General features: G+C 32.2%; 2 protein-coding genes and 1 long non-coding RNA gene across 3 annotated transcripts; all 3 read right to left on the reverse strand.

Moving 5' to 3' along the window:
- Positions 1-342: 342 nt before the first annotated feature.
- On the reverse strand, positions 343-5,964 carry LOC128179324 (protein shisa-5-like). The gene is made up of 4 exons (XM_052846726.1): positions 5,794-5,964; positions 2,639-2,771; positions 1,814-1,884; positions 343-1,125 (listed from the first exon to the last, which is right to left on the reverse strand). The coding sequence occupies exons 1-4, from the start codon at positions 5,861-5,863 to the stop codon at positions 953-955; spliced, it is 447 nt and encodes a 148-aa protein (XP_052702686.1). The 5' UTR covers positions 5,864-5,964; the 3' UTR covers positions 343-952.
- A 1,697-nt stretch (positions 5,965-7,661) lies between these two features.
- LOC128179329 (uncharacterized) lies at positions 7,662-14,128 on the reverse strand. The gene is made up of 2 exons (XR_008243068.1): positions 14,012-14,128; positions 7,662-8,177 (listed from the first exon to the last, which is right to left on the reverse strand). It is a non-coding gene; the product is annotated as an uncharacterized LOC128179329 (long non-coding RNA).
- Positions 14,129-17,086: 2,958 nt separating this feature from the next.
- Positions 17,087-21,354, reverse strand: LOC128179325 (uncharacterized). Its single transcript, XM_052846727.1, has 4 exons — positions 21,195-21,354; positions 18,604-18,736; positions 18,248-18,318; positions 17,087-17,608 (listed from the first exon to the last, which is right to left on the reverse strand). Exons 1-4 carry the CDS (start codon positions 21,262-21,264, stop codon positions 17,475-17,477), a joined length of 408 nt encoding a protein of 135 aa, XP_052702687.1. The 5' UTR covers positions 21,265-21,354; the 3' UTR covers positions 17,087-17,474.
- Between the last annotated feature and the right edge of the window lie 829 nt (positions 21,355-22,183).

A 22,183-nucleotide genomic window follows, 5' to 3' on the forward strand; every position in this document is an offset into this window, starting at 1 on the left:
GCTATACATATACGAAACAAAACGTACAAATTTGGTGGTAAAAAGCAGGGGGATAGAGTGGGTGGAATCTCTGATAATCTTAAGGCTATCACGTTTTCGTTGGAAACACATGCAAATGGTCCACGTATTGTAGTCATTTTTTAAAGGACAGCAACTTGTTTAATATTATAATGGTTCTAACTTAAGTTTTATAGAACGATATCATTGCACCTTTATAAATTCCAATCAATGTCCGACAATGTACACTCTGAAAATATAACATATTTTAGGAAGGATATACAAGGAAGTAACCTAGTATATCAGTAATGTTTGACTTATTTTTCTTCACTACAGCAAAATATACATGATACACTATTCTTTATTGCTTTTTTAAATATCAACGAAGAAATTTATGATCACAAGAAAAAACCATTGAAAAAAATAACAGATTATGTGGTCATATTGAAAACAAGATAAGTATATTAAAAAAAACCACGTGTACATATTATTCAATATACCCTTCACACAATTCTAGTGTAAACCCTTGATGACATAACTTTAAAATCATATCACATCCATCACTATACACCTAAATGTTGCATTTTTGTTTATAATCTGGAATTGAACTGAATTTAATTCAAAGATTTTAGAATATTGACGTGTCAAAATTCAAAATGTTAATCAGGTGTCAAACTGTGATATTGCACTGCAATAAAAATAATTTCTTAGCTCGTGTTTGCTAGAGAAACAGACACATCAACAAAAAGAGATGATGTTCAGTGATGATCACACAAAACCACTTATCTTTATGTTGACTTAAAACATTTTTTTGTTCGTTGCCTTAAATAAATTTGAGCATTTTTTAACAAAACAAAGCACATCATATCACTAATAACTTTCATTATAAACGAGTTTCTTGAAAATATGTTAAATTGAAGAATTCCTTGAAATCTGTGCATTAAAATCCTCGTTTTCACGCTTTTGGTGGTTGGGAGGGATATGGTTGTGGCTGTTGCTGTCCCTGCGGCGGTGGTTGTTGTCCGTACCGCGGTGCTTGTTGTCCGAACGGCTGTGATTGTTGTCCGTGCGAAGGATGAACCTGTGTGTTTGGGTTAAACACGACGCCAGGAGTATTTTGTTTCTTTTCTGCTCAAAGGAAAATAAAAAAACAGTCATAAAAACTTAATATGACTTTTTACAATATGTTCCTTTTTATTTCCATTTTTACAATAGTCCACTCAAAAAATGAAACGTAACATTTGCTGTTGAATTATTTATGGCTTCTGAATGAATGCTCATTTAAACTTAAGTTGCTCCTTTTAGAAGGAACGAACAGCAAACAGTTCTTTTAAACGATTCACAACAATTCAATCAATCATTTCTTTTCAAATAAAAATAAAAACCCAAAGATAAAGCGCATTTTATGAAGAAATACAAAGACGTATAATATGAACAAATCTTCTTCCTTAAAACAAGGCAAAACTGAATGGGGAATTATTTATAATTTTCAGAGAACTTCATATGACTTAAAGAAATAAAAAATAGAAAAATAAGTTTTGTTTTGATCTTCGTAATGTTGCCTTAAGCTTAGATCATTACTTTAATTTGAATTCCCTTTTGATCACAGCGTGTTCACTTGTCTAGTATTTATATGGTTGTTTACTGTTGTTAATAGTTTTACTATATGAAACTTAACAAATTCATGTTTAAAAGCATGAAATGAAGGTAAGTTTCAATTTACATAATAAATCTTTTTAAAACAAAAACATTTCAACCGGTCTATAATATACAACCGATCTACTTGAATGATAAATCCTTTAACCACGTGACTTACTGTAACAGACGACGCAGACGACAACACACACGACGAGGACGACTAGACCAACGATTGGACCCACGATCACTCTGAAAGGTCAAAGGTCAGTAAATATATAAAAGCATACAGAAATCAGACAAATAAAATCTTTGCTTTAATAAACGTTCTCTTTTCCGTTGGTAATGTCTCTCTCAATGAAAATATACAGAGATTTCAGTGTTTCCTGGATGAAACCATGCAATTCAGTCAATTAAAGTTACTGTGGGATCATGTTTACTTGTGGAGGGGAATGTTCGTGGGTAGCCAAACCTTTCCACGTTTGTGGGGACGTAATTCCAATGGTAGCAAGTTCGGGATAATAGTGATAAATATTATATAAATGCTTGTATATACATTCGTGGGTATATAAGGTTATCCACCAAAGCCAAGAAATCTATCCCCCACCCCCTTACGAACAATTATGAATCCGCAGTAAATGAAACGTTTTGTGACTGAGTAATAGAGCTAGAACCATTTTAACAAGCGCTTGGACTTTGGGTAGTTGTGTTAAATAGCAATATGACGTAGGCCTGTCTATTTCATTGTCGGCCACTTAGCCATGGCTCTCTGAAATCAACAAGATTTTTCTGGCTTTGAGCAAAGACTACGCAATCGGTGCATATTTCGCTTGACACCCCGTCATTTTAAACTTGTTTTGACGCAAGAATTAGATAGCTACGTCCTACTGAAAGTCCAAGGTCTTTTTAAAATGGTTCTATATCATTTGTACACCTTTTAGCTATCTTCAGGCACATTTCAATAAACTCAGTGAAATAGTTTCATCCCATGAATGTTTATTCATACCCGATGCTAATACAAGTTGCGGATCCGGTACAAATGTAACCGGAAGGACAGCACCAGATAGTTCCGGTACAGCAGTGGTAAAAAGAGAACGGACAATCGCTATCACTATTGCAGGTCCCATCAGCATTCAGAGCTATTGAAAATAGAGAATCATATTCCATTCAAAGTCATAAAACGTGTAATGTAAGTGAAGGCTTTCATAAAGAATTAGGATTCATTCTAAACTTTAAGTACCACATATATTAGGTGACAATCTTGGTCGGCACATAATCAAATGCAATAAAACTCACAGGGTTTAATGTTGGATTTTATCACGCACCGAAAATAATCCTCACCATATAAAAATGATTCCTTATTAAATTTATGACTTTCAGCAATTGTAGGCTTAACTATTTAAAAATTATTGCCATCTATACGCTATTTTCATTATGTTTATTATGTAAACCCCGCTGGAGCCCCTCAATGTATCATTGCTTCATTTGATTCAGGCACGTAGCATCGTTTTTGAAAGTGGGGGGGGGGGGGGCAAACTCATCCAAAAAATCTTGACAAGCCAAAAAAAAAAAAAAGGAAATAGGACTTTCCGGAAATCTTCAAAATCCTAATCCGTGGGGGGGGGGGGGGGGGGGGGTGTAGTTCAATTTAAGTCCTCATTTCCTTATCTACATATTAATTTTTTACATGCTCCCAAAAAAGTGGGGGGGGGGGGGGGCTCCATGATAATTCAATTTTTCATATGTAAATTTTAAAAAAATTTAGTTGTTGCGAGAAAAAGTGGGGGGGGAGGGGGGGGGGGCAAGCCCCCCCTGCCCCCCCCCCCCCCCCCCCGATGCTACGTGCCTGTGATTCGTCGTGTTATCATAGACAACTAAAAAAATAAATATTAAACAACGAAGCCATCAGTTCGACGTTTCGCATAACTTAACGTTTGTTTTATGTCATCTTGTAGATAGTGATCACGGTATGTTATATAAGTGCCGATAAAACATTTCCAGGTGAATATCCTGTATTTAGATATACTAAGCTAAAGTAAAATTTTTTATATCTGGCAAATTCTGAACGAAAAAAATCCGCCGAGGTGTGTCAATAGGTTGACGTTTTACTTGTAGGTAGAATAGTGGATAAATTGTCAATGAACTGAGTCTAATTTTAAACAATGTCTCAAAGACCTGCCACTATTCTGAGTAAAACCTTTCTTTATATCTTGACATTTCTTCCTCCTGATTTTTGCTCTTTAAGCATAAAATTGTCTTGTAAGAATCAGGGCATTGGTTTTGATCCGGTATTAATGAAACAGTAATGAGAGTATGACGGTTGGTATGAGTAAAACATTGTAATATAATGATATATTCCACACAATCCAGAAACGTGCATTTCATTACAGGCAGATTGTTTTTCATTGTATGATTATCTATGTAAAGATGATATGAAATTCATAGATGGTGAAAACAGTATACTAAAATATTCCATTCAGTTTCAATTACCTAACGAATATAATGAAAAACAAGATTAAGACTTTAATATACAATGTAATCATATACTCATTATTTACACAAAGATTTCAGAGACGTTACGTTTTTCATATATCCTTATTTCAAAAAGGAGAAAAAACAACATAAGTTCTTACTATTTCTATAACATTTACACAACCTTGCAACCTTTTGTGCTTAATAATAACCTTGTTTACAAGAAGGGGTGGTGTTAAATGCATGATTGGAATGCATTTAAAGGTAGACAATTTGTTCCGCTAACAGACGTGTGCAAAATTGTTATCCTCAGCTCTATTGGTTTTGTGCATCGGAATTTTTATTTCAAACGAAATACCCCTGGGATTTAAATTCATTTTGATAGGTAATATTAATCATTCAAAGTCGCGGGCGACTCCGTAGAAGGAATGAGAGGGGAACGTCCCAAATAAGAGAAGTTATATGAGATTTATAAGCTACTCTCGACTAACTTCTGATTTAATACGCCTTATTTCAACAAAATAAACAACCGACGTGTTGCATGTTACTGAAAACTATGTATTAGAAAGAAAAAAAACAACAAGTTGAAGAACAGTAAACATATTGTTGGACTTAGATGCTTGAATGAGTTTTAATTATATTGTAGTTAAGATAGCTTGTACATTTTGATAATGTCAAAAAATTGAGAAAAAATGTGTATCCCCACTCCTTTGATTTCCCCTAGAAGCTTGACAAAGCCATTCTATACTACATTACAGATAGAAAATAAGAAAGGGTGTTATGAACATTGGTAAAAACGTGATCAAAAATATTTTAACAATTAATTAGAGTGAATAATGAAAAAAGATATTAAAATTAAATATATATGATAAGTGTCGCTTGTATAGCAGAAATAATACAGTAAATGTTATATGTATTAGATTGGTTGATAGTTTGTTATCGTCATATTTTCATTTAATGATAATTCAGATAAAAAAGAAATCGATATTCCTGACTTTGCTTCTTCTTGCTCGCTTTTAATGCCATTCTATACTGTTTTTTTTAAATCTCTTTGCGCCTGTTTGGCCATACATATTGTAACAGAGAAGAAACTTTTTTTGTTTAAAACGAAATAAAATATGGATGAATTTTTACAATTTTGAGTAGCGTACTTATTCAATGTTTGAGATTTTTATATAAGGATCAATATAGTAATCGAGGACATCGAGAATATGGATTTTATTTTTCTTGCGAAATTTTAAATTTTATTTCTCGGTTCACTTAAAAGACCATACTTTATGTTTATCGACATTAAAGATTATATTTCTTAAATGTAAAACAAGATGACTTTTTTTTAAATTCAAAATGACTTTTTCAATATTACTTTTTACTTTTTACTATTAATGATACTTTTAGCAATAATGAAAGAAAAAAAATATTTTATTTTTTCCAAACTTATAAAATGTCATTTAACAGTAATAAAGGATAACATTTATTTTCCAATAGAAAATAAATAAAATAAATTTTGTAAAACCTAATCACAATTTCTAGTTTGATTTAAATTGCAGCGTCTTAAAGGGATTGAATGATAATGTTTTACCCAAATGTTCCATAGTTTATATATGATAACTTTATCATCTTATCTCCGAAAATCATATTTTTTTTTTTAAAAAGTGATGCTTTACTATAAACAGTAAAAAAGTGACTTGCCTTTAGTGGTACAAATCAGGTAAATCAAACAAACAATGCATGATAGTGTCACATATTTGAAGTTATCCATCCTAAATTATATAGTGTCAGTAAATCTCTGTCCTAAACTCTCAACCGAATATTAAAAATACGAAGCGAAGTAAAATCAGCGACACTTATAAAACGTACTGTTTTGCGATAAGGAATAACAAAAAATCCCGGATGCTTTTAAATTTTATTTTGCAATAATTTTGTGACTATATAACCGTGTCGAAAACAAATTGTCCAATTTATTCGATACATTTATAACCTTAATATAAGTTTTTTTTTTTTTAAATTTTTATTCAATCCTATTAAATAAGCAGAAATTAGTATTGCTTACAAAAAGGAAAATATGCCTTGTTGTATCTTTTCTCCATTAACCTGCTAGCGCCCAATCAAATTTCAATACATTCAATATCGTTATAAGAAATTGCAAAAGATACATAAGGTATGATTTGGACATGGTCAACAGAAAGATATCTTTTGTTGATTTATATACTGGTATTTGATATGCAAAATTATTGACTTGTCAAAATGTATTTTTTAAAGGGCACAAGTTTCTTTTTACATTTTAATATGACATTTTAGGATTAAAGGTAATGTATCATGATGTTTTATGATACCTTTTTTGACGGAGGCTCTATGAGCCTCATCTATTGCTACCGGTCAGCTCACATGTGACGTCGATAGTGGATTTGACGGACACTTAGTAGGAGAATCATACTTCCGACCAATATTCTTACGCATGCGTGAAAAAAACCGTGATTTGAATCATTATGTATGTAACCCTATAAATGTTTTATTTTCAAAGTAAAATGATAAGCGTAACGTTCATAGTAATCTACGTCTATTTATAGATTTAAAAAAGGTTGTCATTGCATAGTAAATAAAATAGTGCAAGGTGCAATGCGTGCGCATATAGTTAAATTTGCCGGATGCCTCATATGGACACAACTGTGATCGGCCGAAGCTGGTCACAAAAACAAAACTGTAATGAACAACAAAGATATCACTTAACTTTAAGTGAATGACACGAATTGTGAAATTTGCCCCGTCTGAAAAACCAATGTCTCGCAGTATTTATAAATAATTTATAGCTATGTAACTGCAAGTCTCTCTATGTCCCACCTTTCCTTTCTCTCTTCCTTTTTTTCTCTTTCTTTTGATTGTCCTTTTGGTTCCCCATTTTATTTCTTAATCTAACGATTTTCCTTTTTTTCTGGGTTTTTTTTTCAGTCTTCACTTTCAGTCAAAACGTATTTCACTATTTTATTACTTTACTTTTACTCTTCAATCTTTGTGCATGTGATTTACTGTTTGTAAGTCTCTTGACCTTTTTTCTCTTTCATCTCATACTCTCTTCTTTACATTCATAAAATGTTTGTTTAACTTTACGACGTGAATATCTCCTTCTAGATTAAATTCTAGATATTTTGTGTCTGGCGAAGTCAGACCTGGAACGTCACGCATTCTTTAGAGACAGGAAGGAGTGTTCAAAATATGGCTAGGAATCAACATATTTGAATTAGAAAATCCAAACTCGGTCAATGATCATGATCTTCCTTTAAAGCTTAAGTACTTGCAATCTTTGTTAACTTCAATACTTTTTTTTACTGTCCTCGATAAATATACTTCGAAAAAGAAAAGAAAACAAATTTGTTTCGTCACGCAAATGCAATGTGTCATTTACTGTTGTTATTATACAATTTGGGACAAATTTGAGGAAAGTCCTTTTTTCAAAACGTTTGTCCAAGTCCATGTAATCGTTTCTGACAACAAATCCATTTAAATGCGTACATCCAGAAAATAAACCTGGTACGCCCTCATCAAATGTAAATAACAAAAAATAGAACAAATAATAGTTTTATTTTAGTTGATAAGGTATTCAAATGCACTTTCTGAATCATGAACAGAAGAAAAGGTATGCAAGATATATAAAGGATATACAAATGACAAATAGATAACACTCTGTTGATCATTTAAGGTTTGTCTATAACCATAGAAACAACAGTAAAACTAGGTTTAGTGTGGAATATTCACATGAAAATCAAACATTCATAAGTATGTACTTATAGATATAATGAATCAACATAAAGCATTACTTGTTTAGATCTTAAAATATCTGTATATACAAACATTAAGGGTTTTCGACATGTGTGCAAGCTTAACAAATTTAAAAAAACGAGTTCAAAATGTGATTTTAACCACTAGACATCCACTCATTATTGTTTATGCATTTGTTGGCATTGGCGGTTGCACGCTGTATGGCTGTGGTTGTGGAGATCCATACGCCGGGTTAGACTGCCCGTATGCAGGTTGCGCTTGCGGATTGAACACAACTCCAGGAGTCTGTTGTTTCTTTTCTGTTAAAAGTTAACGAAATATTGGTAGATATAGAAATGTTGCAACTTCATATTTATTTAAGTATATCAGAATATATCTGTACCAAAGAATACAAAGCACATATTTTGTACAATACGACAATTATCTACATTTTTGTAAAGAAGGACTTCCTAAAAGCTTTTCGCCCAAAAAACTCAGAAGTTGATAAACCATATTTTTCGATTCTGCAGGGGATCCCCTGATGTTTTTATGCCTTCGTTCTAAGAATCAAATGAAATTTGGTGATACAAAAGATGTTTAAAATCAAAAATCAAAAATATTAGAAAACCTAAAAATTGTTTTACGAACCAATCGTTGCATACCCTTAAATTGTTAAAAGTAAAACAGATTAAAATCCGATATTATCTATACGTTGTGTCATTGGTTGTTACTTAATATAAACGTTATCAGAGCACAGAGCGAAGCTGTTCAGGGGCATAAGATGTTGGTTTTTTTTCCAATGTTATGCATTTTATTATTGTATCGACAAAATGTAATATATGCCCTATGAATGCCATTTAAAAGGTTAAGAATGTTTTTTTTTTCGTTTGTAAACACGAACTGATTTGCTGACCTATATAACTAAACTTCTCTTTTACGTCGTTCAGAAGGTGGAACCTGTTAAATGTCACGTTCATTTAATTACAGGTAGTTTTCACATACATGTAACACTATACCTTCATGGAAACATATTACCAAGAAAAGATATTACTGAAAGATTCCATTTTTCAGATATACCTCCAAGGTTATATAATAGTGTAATATATGCAATATCAAAATACTTGACATGTTTGTCTATTGATAAGTCTACTTTAAGGAGAGACTGCACTACATTTATGTCATTATATTAAGAGTCTTTTTTATATAGAAAAAGTCACAAAGCATGTATACATATTTTTAACCTAAAATTATTGTGTACCTACAGCTATCAACAAATGGAATGCTGAGCTACGTGATATTTTGCCAAATGATCTCTATGTACAGGATGTTTTTAAAATATGTTATAAACTACCAACGATTCAACTTTTAATTGGTTACAATAAAGAATTCTCAATGGAATCCTTCCTATTAAATATTATCTTCAGAAAATCAGAAATACTACCTCTGACTGCTGTACTTTATTGGAGTTGATTTTAATCAACTCTCCTATGCAGTTACTCAGACAAACCGGAAGTGAAACAGTGTTTGGACCTCAGCACAAATCATCGCTGCTGACAAGACTTATTTCTTAAAAAATAATTGACAAATTCGATGTAATGTATGCTAAAGCATTGTTTTTCAAGGAAACTTATTTATTAATACCTTGAAAATAGTCAGATTTTGAATGGCACGAACAATTTAGATATTTTTGTAGTCGTATGTATTCCTACGTCAGAGTTCAATATAGTCTCGTTCAACTTGACGCTCGGCTGTCTACGTAAATCTCCGACAAGCAGAGAGTCTCTCTTGTTTGTTGGAGATTTACGTTAGCCGAGCGTTTGGTTGAACAAGACAAGAGTTCAATATTGCTTGGATCCATACAATTTTCGAGAAATATTTCTATTACTGATACATAGTTTGATTGAATCAATTCTATCTTTAAATATTAGTTGATTCACATGGGAGTTTCTCGACATTCTTGTCAAAAAAGTCCACAAAGTCATATTACAAAAATGTGCGTAATTCAAATACAAATTAGAAACCACATGTACTTGTCATGCAAAATATCATATCATTGATTTTAAAATAAATAAACATCGACAAAATCAACTCCCGTCAGTTCATCGGTACTTTGATTATAATGATATGCCTGAAACTAAAAAACATGTTTTTGCAACTTGCAAGAAAATCCAGCCTCTATGGAATGCACTAAGTATACTTATATATGAGAAATGCAACAAACATGTTAGTTTTGATGTCTATAATATATTATTTGGTGTTTATCCCCTTGATTGGGAGAAAGAATTCCAAGTTGTGTACACCTATATACAAAGCAATATATATTTTTTTGTTTAAAACAAAATAAGACGCCAAATCTTTTAGGACTTTTGCACTATTTAAATCAAAGATACAAGATTGAAAAGTATATCTATATTCAGAAATCAGAAATTGATGAATTTTAAAAAGCATGGTCTCCATGGAATGATTTTGTTAATCATCTGGCAGTTTAAAACTGACATGTGTATACTAATACATCACTTTAGTATTTCTTATGTTTTTAGTGTTTTGATTTTTTTTTCTTTGGTTTGTTTGATTGTAAATTTGGTTATTTTGGGGTTTTTGTTTTTTTTCCATGGATTGTAGTTTTACTGTTTATGCATTCTGTTTCACAACTATCACAAGGAACTACCCTACTTTTTATTTTATATTAAAATATAGGATGAAAATGTGAGAAGTGAGAGAGCGAATATTTCATAAAATGATTTATATATTCAACCGTAGCTGCAATAATGTAGCCCTCTCCGATTTGTTATATCTGATGTTAACTGGAGAGGGCTACAATTCCATAGAATCTCCGTAATTGTGCAAAATTAATCTTTTAATGCGACTGACTTCGGTCTGTAAAGATCGATTTTATATTTGACCTCCTTTAGAAAAAATGATTTTTTAATTCAGGTTGAACAAACTACCCGTATATAAATCAAAACCAGATAAAACACATCAGCATGTTTACCAGTCATCTTTTTCAGCAGCCATGACAATTCTCGCGTGATTTTATGGGATTTACGCTTGGAGTTTTGATGGGCTTGATAACGTGAATGTCAGTGTAGATAATCAGTCTTACCTCGTTCTATCACTAAAATATCATTTAAGGAAATGGTAAATAATAGAGAATTCATATTTACCGCGTCAATTATCTTTATAGTAGGGGAATTCCTATATTCAGTTCATGATCCGCTCCTGAATTCTCATTGGCTGTCCAAAAATAAGACCGGTCAAGGTCAGTAAACATGGCAGATAAATTCAACTTGTGTTGTTGACATACACGAGAAATAGCCGATATATGGACTAAAATTGATATTTTGAATTAATATATGCCATAGACATCTACAATGTTTGAGTTCAGGTATGAAATGCAAATGTTATTGTCATTTATATACGATTTGAGACGAAATCGTTGCGTTAGTGAATCACTCCCGCACTTGCACCATTACGGAGATCCTAAGGAGTTGTAGCCCCCCCTCCCCCCCCCCCCCCCCAAAAAAAAAAAAAATCGGGAGAGGGCTACGTTTTTGCAGCTAATTCAACCGTTGTTTACAATAAAAACTAATCCGATATTATCTGCTCGTTGTCTCATTAGTTTTTTAACTTATGAACGATATCAGGACACAGAGCGAAGCTGTTCAGGGGCATAAGATGTTTTTTTTAATGTAATGCATTTTAATATTGTATCGACAAAATCTAATGTATGCTTTATGAATACCATTTAAAAGTAAAGAGCGTTTTTTCGTTTGTAAACACGAACTGATTTGCTGACCTATATAACAGGTCGGGTACACTACCTTATATGGATAGCATTATCTAACATGTGACAATATTTACGTCAAAAAGGTTCTCCAATCCAGTGAATGAGTCGCGAAGCATGACGGTCTACAACGTGTTTACTTTTCAACACATACACGTGGTTTATGGCTGGTTTAAACACAATATTTCAATGCTTGCGGGAAAATTCGTACAACTTGATTTTTACTTTAGAAGGTAAAAAAGGAAAGATTTCTTACCGTAGACATCGTTCCATGCTCACATTGAAAAATACTGTTGTTTTAACTTATCAATTGTTGCTTCAAAGATCGATCAGTATCAATAGACTGGTATACATACGCATACAAGTACAAGCAAATTTTGATAAGGAAAAACTGCCTAATTGTTTATTGGTGACTGAATTATTGTACACCATTAATAAATGCAGGTAATTGTACATTTTTAACATACATAAATAGCCACGATAGTAGAAATGCACAAATATACAAATACAGAAGTACAAGTAATGTATCGTGTAGTATTTTGTACACTAAGCATTCTGATGAGTGTCCCTGCAGAAACTTCAAAATTCTACTAATAAATGTTGTCCCAAACCTGGGGTATCACGTGAAAAACGTACTTACTGCTTCTAATATAATAGGGTGTACATTTCTTTTGAACTTTGACAATGAGTTATTTAGATGGGTTGATATAAGGCATCATAGGCAATATTTTTCAAATGAAAGAACAGACATGATTTTCCATGTTTATTTCCCTAATTATGAAAAATAATTGAAATTGAGTTTCCAAATGACAATTCAAAATGGTAATATATTTTCAGTACGCTTTGTATACACTGAAACGTGTAGTAACCCACAATGCCTTGCAACTCATTCACCTGATTGGTTTGGAAATAAAAGTAAAAAGAAACCTAATTTTTATGCAAATTTATGCCGACGTCACAAAATCTAGTGGTCTCGACCTGTATAACTCAATTTATCATTTACGTCGTTCAGAAGGTGGAGCCTGTTATGTGGCACGTTTACAGGTAGTTATGTCACGTGCCTTCATTTCAGCCGAAGCATATTAATAAAAGCATAAGTTAAAGTCTGTTTTATGTTATCTTGTAGATAGTGATCACGGTATGTTATATACGTGTCGATAAAACATTTCCATGTGAATATCCTGTATTTAACTCTACTAAGCTAAAGTAAAAACATTTATATCTGGCAAATTCTCCAAAAAAAAAATCCGCCGATGTGTGTCAATAGGATGACGTCATACATAAAGGTAGAATAGTGGATAAATTGTCAATGAACTGGGTCTAATTTTAAACAATGTCTCAAAGACTTGCCACTATTCTGAGTAAAACCTTTCTTTATATCTTGACATTTCTTCCTTCTGATTTTTGCTCGTTTAGCATAAAATTGTCTTGTAAGAATCGTTCTAGGGGTTTGCGTTGGTTTTGATCAGGTATGAATAAAACAGTAATGAGAGTAGGACCTTTAAGATTGGTATGAGAAAAAAATTGTAATATAATGATATATTCCACACAATCCAGAAACGTGCATTTCATTACAGGCAAATTGTTTTAAATTGTATGATTATCTATGTAAAGATGATATGAAATTCATTGATGGTGAAAACAGTAGACTCAAATATTCCATTCAGTTTCAATCATCTAACGAATATAATGAATAACAAGATTCAGCCTTTAAAAGGGCATGGTCACGATTTTGGTCAAAAATCATTTTTCCGATTTTGATATTAACAATGCTTGAAAAAGGCATTTTTAATAGGCAACCGAAATGTGAGTGTCATTTGGTGAGTTCTAAGCGAGTTACAGAGCTTGAAATTCTTCGGTATGTAAACAAAGCATTTGTTTACATTTTGAACGTTGAAGTAAAAAAATTCAATTTTAAATCTAAAACGAATGTGTAAAATGTTAGGAACTGTGTATCTATGCTTGAGATAAATAAAAAGGTAGAAAATATACCGGGAAAAGATTTTTTTTCTGGTATATTGAACCTATGTTAACAAAAACAGGGCATGAGCCTTGTTTACATGACAAAGAATTGCGAGCCTTGTATCTTGCTAATAACTCTATGAATGACTCTCAATTTTTATTTGATCATTAGAAATGCATTTCTAAAGCATTGTAAATAATAAAAACATTAAAATAGAATTTGACCAAAATCGTGACAATGCCCCTTAAATATACAATGAAATCATATACTCATCAAATACACAAAGATTTCAGAGACGTTACGTTTTTCATATATCCTTATTTCAAAAAGAAGAAAAAAACAACATAATTTCTTACTATTTCTATTACATTTACACAACCTTACAACCTTTTGTGCTTAATATTTACCTTGTTTACGAGAAGGGGTGGTGTTAAATGCAGGATCGGAATGCGTTTAAAGGTAGACAATTTATTCCGGTAACAGATGTTTGCAAAATTGTTATCCTCAGCTCTATTGGTTTTTTAAAGTCGCGGGCGACTCCGTAGAAGGAATGAGAGGGGGAATTCCCCAATAAAAGAAGTTATGCGCGATTCATACGCGACGCTCGACAACTTCTGATTCCGTACGCTTTATTTCAACAAATTAAACAACCGACGTGTTGCATGTTACTGCAAACTATGTATTAGAAGAAAAACAACAACAACAACAACAACAGAACGTTGAAGAACAGTAAACATATTGTTGGACTAAGATGACTCAATGAGTTTTAATGATATTGAAGTTAAAAGTTTGTACATTTTGATAGTGTCTGAAAAATAAAATTGTAAAACAAACTGAGACAATTTTTTTTAACCTCACTCCGTAGATCCCCCTTGAAGCTTGATATAGCCACTCTATACATAATTACAGGTGGGAAACAAGAAAAGGTGTTAAAAAAATTGGTAAAAGCGCAATTAAAAATATTTTAACAATTTATTAGAATGAATAAAGGGAAAAGATATGATAATTAAAATATATATAAGAACTGTCACAAAAAAGCAAACAGAACACAGTAAATGTTACATGTATTAGATTTGAAGATAATTCAGATCAGAAACAAATTGATAAAATCAATACATTCAACATCGTCATAAGAAATTACAAGGGATACATACGGTATGTTTTGGACATGGTCAACAAAAAGATATATTTTGTTGATTTATATAATTGTATTTGGTATGCAGAATTATTGACTTTTCAAAGAAATGTATTTTTTAAAGTGCACAAGTTTGTATTTTACAACTTCATATGTATTGACACTTTAACATTATATAAAAAGCGCCGGTTTGGGAAGGTAACAGTTGAAATTGACACCCCGGAGATACCATTGTCAACCGACGAGGGGTGTCGATTTCAACTGTTATCAACTGTTATCCTCCCAAACAGGCATTATTTATTTTATTATATTGAATGTCTTAATTTTAGAGATTTTTTTTTACTGCTTTTATATAAGAAATAGGGAATCATTCTTTGAGTATTATGAGGTGATCATTTCGGTCGGGGCGTGATCAAATCCAATAAAGCCCGAAGGGCTTTATGATAGATTTGATCACGCCCCGACCGAAATTATCACCTCATAATATTCAAAGAATGATTCCTTATTACTTACATTTATATAACTTTAAGCCATCGTACGATTAAATATAAAAATGTAAATAAGCAAACCAAGCTGGCGCCCCAATTTGGCGTCATTTGAATTATGGGTTTTATAGTACAAAATCGATACGTAGTGTTATCACAGGCAAAGACACTGGAAAATGTAAATATATAGAAATGACGTGAATTCCACGACGAACCATACGCGCATAATTTATGCGTATGTAACAATTCGTTGTGTTACCCGTTTCTAAGTGTGTTGCTAACGCTGAGGGTAATAGAACGGATTATCAACTGCGTCTAAACCAATCAGATTTCAGTATTTAACATGAAAGTATAATAATACAGGATAATGTATCATGGTGTTTTATGTTACTTTTTTATTTTGTTCTTACGACTATGTTCCCGATAGATTTAGTTTTTCAAACCTTCAATTAACCACTAATTGCAGTGATTGATTATGGACGCTATGTCTGTTAACGAACAATCGCTTATTCAAACCGCTCTGTGGTCACTTGATGTTGTATGTTGTGCAATTAAACAAGATTATAATTTTTCACCCCCCTTAAATTGGTTATCGGCTTATGCTGGGGGATAACCTGCGATAGAATGAGGTCCTATCCAGGTGGGGTCATAGAATATCATTTGCTTAACACCACAAAACCTGAGGATAAGCACCGGCTTTGTGGGCTGCCATGCCACTGAGAAGCCTTTAACTTATAGTTAGGTAAGTTAGTATCGTGTATTCAAAAGATAGACTTGAAAAAAAAGTTTGCATCTCTTTTGGAACGTTACAATAAAAGGTATTCAAAACTGTTCTCCTAAAATGAAAATTAAAAAACCCAGAAAATTCAGCTAAAACGCATTCCTAAACACAATGATAATATTACTAACATGCCACTTTTATTCTAAATTAAACAACTGCAGCTTGTTCAGAGTTATTGACAAACGGTTTTGATTCTAATATCAGGATGACAAACAAAAAAGCAAAGCTGTAATGAACAACAAAGATATCACTTAACTTTAAGTGAATGACAAGAATTGTGAAATTTCATCCGTCTGAAAAACTAATGTCTCGCAGTATTTTTAAATACTTTATAGCAATGTCATTGTAAGTCTCTCTATGTCCCACCTTCCCTCCTCTCTTTCATCTTTTTTCTTTTTCTTTTAAATGTCTTCTTGGTTAACCATGTTCTTTCTTAATCTCACGATTTTCACTTTTTTCTGATTTTTTCTTCAGTCTTCACTTTAAGTAAAAACGTATTTCACTAATTTATTACTTTACTTTTACTCATCATTCCTTGTGTATGTGATTTACTGTCTGTAAGTCTCTTTAACTTTTCTTCTTTTTTTTATCTCAAAATCTCTTCTTTTCATTCATAAAATGTTTGTTTAACTTTACAAAGTGAATGTCTCCTTTAAGGTTAAATTCTAGACAACAAGGGTGATATTTTGTGTTTGGCTAAGTCAGACCTGTAACGCAACGCATTTTTTAAAGACAGGTAGGAGTGTTCAAAATATGGCTGGGAATCAACATAATTGGGTTGAAAACCCAAACTGGGTCGATGATTATTACCTTTATAAGTGCAATCTTTTAAAGTTCAATACTTATTTTTTACTGTCCTAGATAAATTAACTTAGAAAAAAAGAAAACGAATTTGCTTGGTCACGCAAATGCAATATGTCTGTTACTATTGTTCTATGCAAATTGGGTCAAATTTTTGGAATGTCCTTTTACAAAACGTTTGTCCAAGTCCATGTTATCGTTTTTGATAACAAATCCATTTAGATACGAATATCCAGAAAATAAATCTGGGACGTCCTCATTAAATGTAACAAACAAAAAATAGAAAAAATACTTGTTTTTATTATAGTTGATGAGGTATTCAAAAGCACTATCTGAATTTTGTACCGACGAAAAGGTACTATGCTAGATATATAAAGGATATACAAATGACAAATAAATAACACTCTGTTGATCATTTAAGGTTTGTCTATAATCATATAAAAACAACAGTAAAAATAGGTGGACTATTCACATGAAAATCAAACATACATAATATGTGCTTATAGATATAAAAAATGAATCAACATGAAGCATTACTTGTTCAGGTTTTAAAACATTTGTATGTACAAACATTAACGATTTTTACATATGTGAAAACTTAACTATTTGAGAAATTTAAAGTAATGAGTTCAAAATGCGATTTTAAACACTAGACATCCACTCATTGTTTATGCTTTGGTTGGCATTGGCGGTTGCACGCTGTATGGCTGTGGTTGCGGAGATCCATACGCCGGGTTAGACTGCCCGTATGCAGGTTGCGCTTGCGGATTGAACACAACTCCAGGAGTCTGTTGTTTCTTTTCTGTTAAAAGTTAACGAGATATTGGTAGATATAGAAATGTTGCAACTATATATTTTTTTAAGTATATCAGAATATCCATCTACCAAAGAATACAAAGCACACATTTTGTCCAATACGACAATTATGTATATTTCTGTAACGATGGACTTCCTAAAAGCTTTTCGCCCAAAAAACTCAGAAGTTGATAAACCATATTTTTCGATTCTGCAGGGGGTCCCCTGATGTATTTATGCCTTCGTTCTTAGAATCTTGAATTTGGTGATACAAAAGGTGTTTAAAATCAAAAGTCTAAAGGACAAATACAAAACAGGACCAGAGCACACACGGACTTCTTATAAAAGAGGTAGGATCAGGAGCCCTGGAGGAGCAAACAGCCTCTACTGACCGGTCACATCCACCGTGGGCTTTTTTGTCGCAGTCGGGAAAACGGAAAAAATTCATACACAATTCTGTCCATATTAATGAAGACTGACTTTATATAATTTGTATTTTAATAAGTGTTGAGGTCTAATAGATAGTTTATGCATCAAGTAATTATGATATCAATTTTTCAAAGAATATCATTTTAATATTTTAATTGGTTCAGCTGTGTACACATATATTATGATCTCTGTAATATGTTTGAAACACGTGACTTACTGTAACAGATGCAGCAGACGACAACACAGGCTATAATGACCACAAGGCCAACGATGGGACCGATGATCACTCTGAAAGATGAACGGTCAGGAATGATTGAATATATATACCGAATTGTAAAGCATGTGAATAAAATAAATGCATGTAATTTGAAAACTGGTAATTATTACAGCACTCTCTCTCTCTCTCTCTCTCTCTCTCTCTCTCTCTCTCTCTCTCTCTCTCTCTCTCTCTCTCTCTCTTAATGTAACAACCCATATAATGAATGTTCAAACAAAACTGAACAGCTTCAGTAAGATATCTGTAGAAAGTTAATGTTTATGATTTTGGTTTTTTTCACCACCACTTATCCTTACCCGATTCCTATACATGTTGATGTTCCGGTACATATATACCCGGAAGGACAACACCATTTAGTTCCGGTACAGCAGTGGTAAAATGAGAACGGACAATCGCTGTCACTATTGCACGTACCATCAGCATTTAGAGCTGAAATGATAATAAAAGGAGAAATTAAGATCATCTGTCTCTTCAGAGTAAACATTTAGAGAGATTTAGTTCAACACTATTTCATGAAGATAAATATTCAATAGGCATTGAGTTGAAACATGTATAAGTCAGGCACGTAGCATCGTTTTTGAAAATAGGGAGGGGCAGACTTATCCAAAAAAGCAAGCCCCCCCCCCCCCCCCAAAAAAAAAGGAAAACTGTTGATCTTCTTATTTTCAATTCTATTTTTACACGGTCACAGAAAGGTGTTGGGGGGGGGGGGGCAACTCTATGTTTATTCAATTTTACAATGGCTGGGTGGGGGTGGGGGAGATTACGATATTAACCTGACTTTTAATACCTTGTCATATTCATAATTCATACATACTCATAATACATACATATTCATAATACATACATATTCATTATACGTAGGTGTTTTATTACAAAATCATGTATGCAATAAAATATTTGGAGCTATGAATAAATTGCTGAATACCATCATGTTTTGTAAAATCAAATGAATACCATTCGCTAATGTCTGTACTGATTTGAGGTCTGTAGCAGAGACGGAAAGAAGCCGAAAACCGATAATGGGTCTGCACTTGACAACACTACATGAGATCTAGGAGATTTGATTTAAGATTTCTGTGAAGATGAATGTGTGTAGTTATACACGTTTATTCACTATTTACTGTCTGTAGAAAACCTGCATATATTGAATTTCATTTGTGTTGTGCAAAACTGTTGAAGACTGGTTAATACAAAGAATATATTTGCATGTAATTATTGCACTCACTGTGTTCCTGCGTATACTGTTTCACAGGATTCAAATGCCATACCCAAGACAGATGTAATTAACTTGATATAAAATCCGAAATGACATATATTAGGGTTGATTTAAAATAAAGCTGAAATACATGTGCCACGCAAAGTGACAGGTAGACAAAGCCAACATCACTTTATTTAAATTAAAAGTATTCCAGCAGAATGCACGAGGAATCACACTAGATTTGTGAAAAGAGTTTTGGTACTCATTCAGAATCAAATGTTTCTTTATGAAATGACTTGTTCGCAATTGTATCATAATCAGCAATCATTCTGGCAAAAACTAAGGTTGGTGTAAACATGATACACTGTTTTGATTCAGAGTGTTCATTTTGGGAGTCCTGAGGATATGTCAAGGCGTAAGAAGTTCAATGTCATCCTTGCTAAATATGTATATCCAGAAAAATAATATTAGTTCCCCAATTATCAAATAACACCTGTGTTGCAACTGATGATTTTGTTCTGTAAAAAAAAATTCGTAATAAATAAAGGGAGTTAAACTAAGTTATAAACATGTACTAACAAATGGACAACTTTAGTGTAATTAAGCAAATAACCTTGTGTTGCTCTTGTTTACTCGTTTTTGAATATCTTCGTAATTAAAACGCATAACTGGGTTATAATTTCAACAGAGACACAAATAGTTGTTTACCCGAGTGTTAATTTTGTTAGCGCATGCCTAGTGTATTTTGACTGTTTACTATTTCGAAATACTACTGTACTTTAAACTTATTTTGCAGTCGCAAAAATATTTTAAATGAGAACTAAAGGGTGAATTCCCTTTTTTAAATTTCCACAATATCCGTGCCAAGTGCAAAACGAAAAATGTGGTTAAGTGTCGGTATTACTTCTTTCTTGTATACAGAATTAATTAATTGGTTAAGTGTCGGTATTACTTCTGTCTTGTATACAGAATAATTAATTGGTTAAGTGTCGGTATTTCTTCTGTCTTGTATAGAGAATTAATTAATTGGTTAAGTGACGGTATTACTTCTTTCTTGTATACAGAATTAATTATTTGGTTAAGTGTCGGTATTACTTCTGTCGTGTATACAGAAATAATTAATTGGTTAAGTGTCGGTATTACTTCTTTCTTGTATACAGAATTAATTAATTGGTTAAGTGTCGGTATTACTTCTTTCTTATATACAGAATTAATTGATTGGTTAAGTGTCGGTATTACTTCTTTCTTACAGAATTAATTCGAAGTATGCCTACAAATTACTCTAGAACATTATTATTTCTTTCGTATATTTTTTCGTGTGATTTTTTTTAAATCCGTAAAAATACGGACCACAACTTGGAAATTAAATATGTTCTAGCTACATTAAGTTACATGCTGGTGAAAACACTCGTTGGTTGAATACAAAAATTAAGATTTATAAAATTTATTTTATACACAAATATGGTCACAATCAACCCCACCTTACCCGCTAAAAACTTTTTTCTTCTTATCTTAATTTTTTTTGGTAATGTATGCATATTTCATTCCTTAACATTTGGGAAAAAATCTTTCAACCACATACAATTTTGAATAAAACTTATATATACACTACAACAATCCGAAAAATGCCATAGCAAAGCAAAAAATAATAAAAAAGAATATTAAAATCTTAAAAATGTGACTTGCCTTCTGTAATGCAGAGCATATAGATGAAGCAAAAACCAAATAATGCCATCATGGATTTGAAATCTGCCATCTTGCTTTAATATTTGTCGGCCTTAAGTCTTATTCTGTGAAATACACGATCCAAACTTGAATTGGAAGTTGGCTAGAGTCTACATAATTTATATAACTGAGGGGTAAATAATGCTTTAAAAATAGCTAACTATTTTAAGAGATAAAATACGTTTCTTATACCGTAAACTATTTTTATCTTTTCCAAAATTACGGGTTGAATGCATTAATTCAGTACTATTTACGCAGTAGTAACGACTATTCAACCGTAAAATTGTTGAATAACTGCGTTGTATAAAAAGTATCGGGTATTTAAATCTGTTTACGAGGTTAACTTGGATATAATGTTACTGCAGGTTAATTTAAACAGACAACACTATATTTATTAAGGTAAGAGTAAATAAAACCCCATTTAACTGGATATAATTAAGGTTTAGTACTAGTGTTGATATCTAAACTACAATTTTTTTTTCAAATGTATTGCTTGCATTGAATATATTTTTTTTTAATTTCAGACATCGATAAAAGTACAAATTGATAATGTGAAGCCGTCCGCTTTATATCAAAAACTCCTTTTTGTGAGCTGTTTTCATTAACGATTTGTATTCTATTGGACAATGTACAGGAAAAAAGTAACAGAAGTTAGCAATATCAAAATGCGTTTATGGAGTAAAAATGTGTCGATCATACACATCATATTGTTTTAGCGAAGACTGACAGCCTTGGGATGTTAATACAGAACGAATGAGCATCTGTTTATACTGGTTATTTTCTCTAATATAACTTATTCATTTATTCAAAAGAGTTATATAGAGCGTACGGGGGCTTAAATAATTTCTCCGTAATCAAAATTTGAAATATTTATGAATGCAGGTTGGTCAGATATATAGAATAAGTTCATCTCTTTCTCTATTTCTCTTTCTCTCTCAGAAGATAAATAT

The sequence above is a fragment of the Crassostrea angulata genome, chromosome 4, assembly GCF_025612915.1.
Source record: "Crassostrea angulata isolate pt1a10 chromosome 4, ASM2561291v2, whole genome shotgun sequence".
NCBI classification, from domain to species: Eukaryota; Metazoa; Mollusca; class Bivalvia; order Ostreida; family Ostreidae; genus Magallana; species Magallana angulata.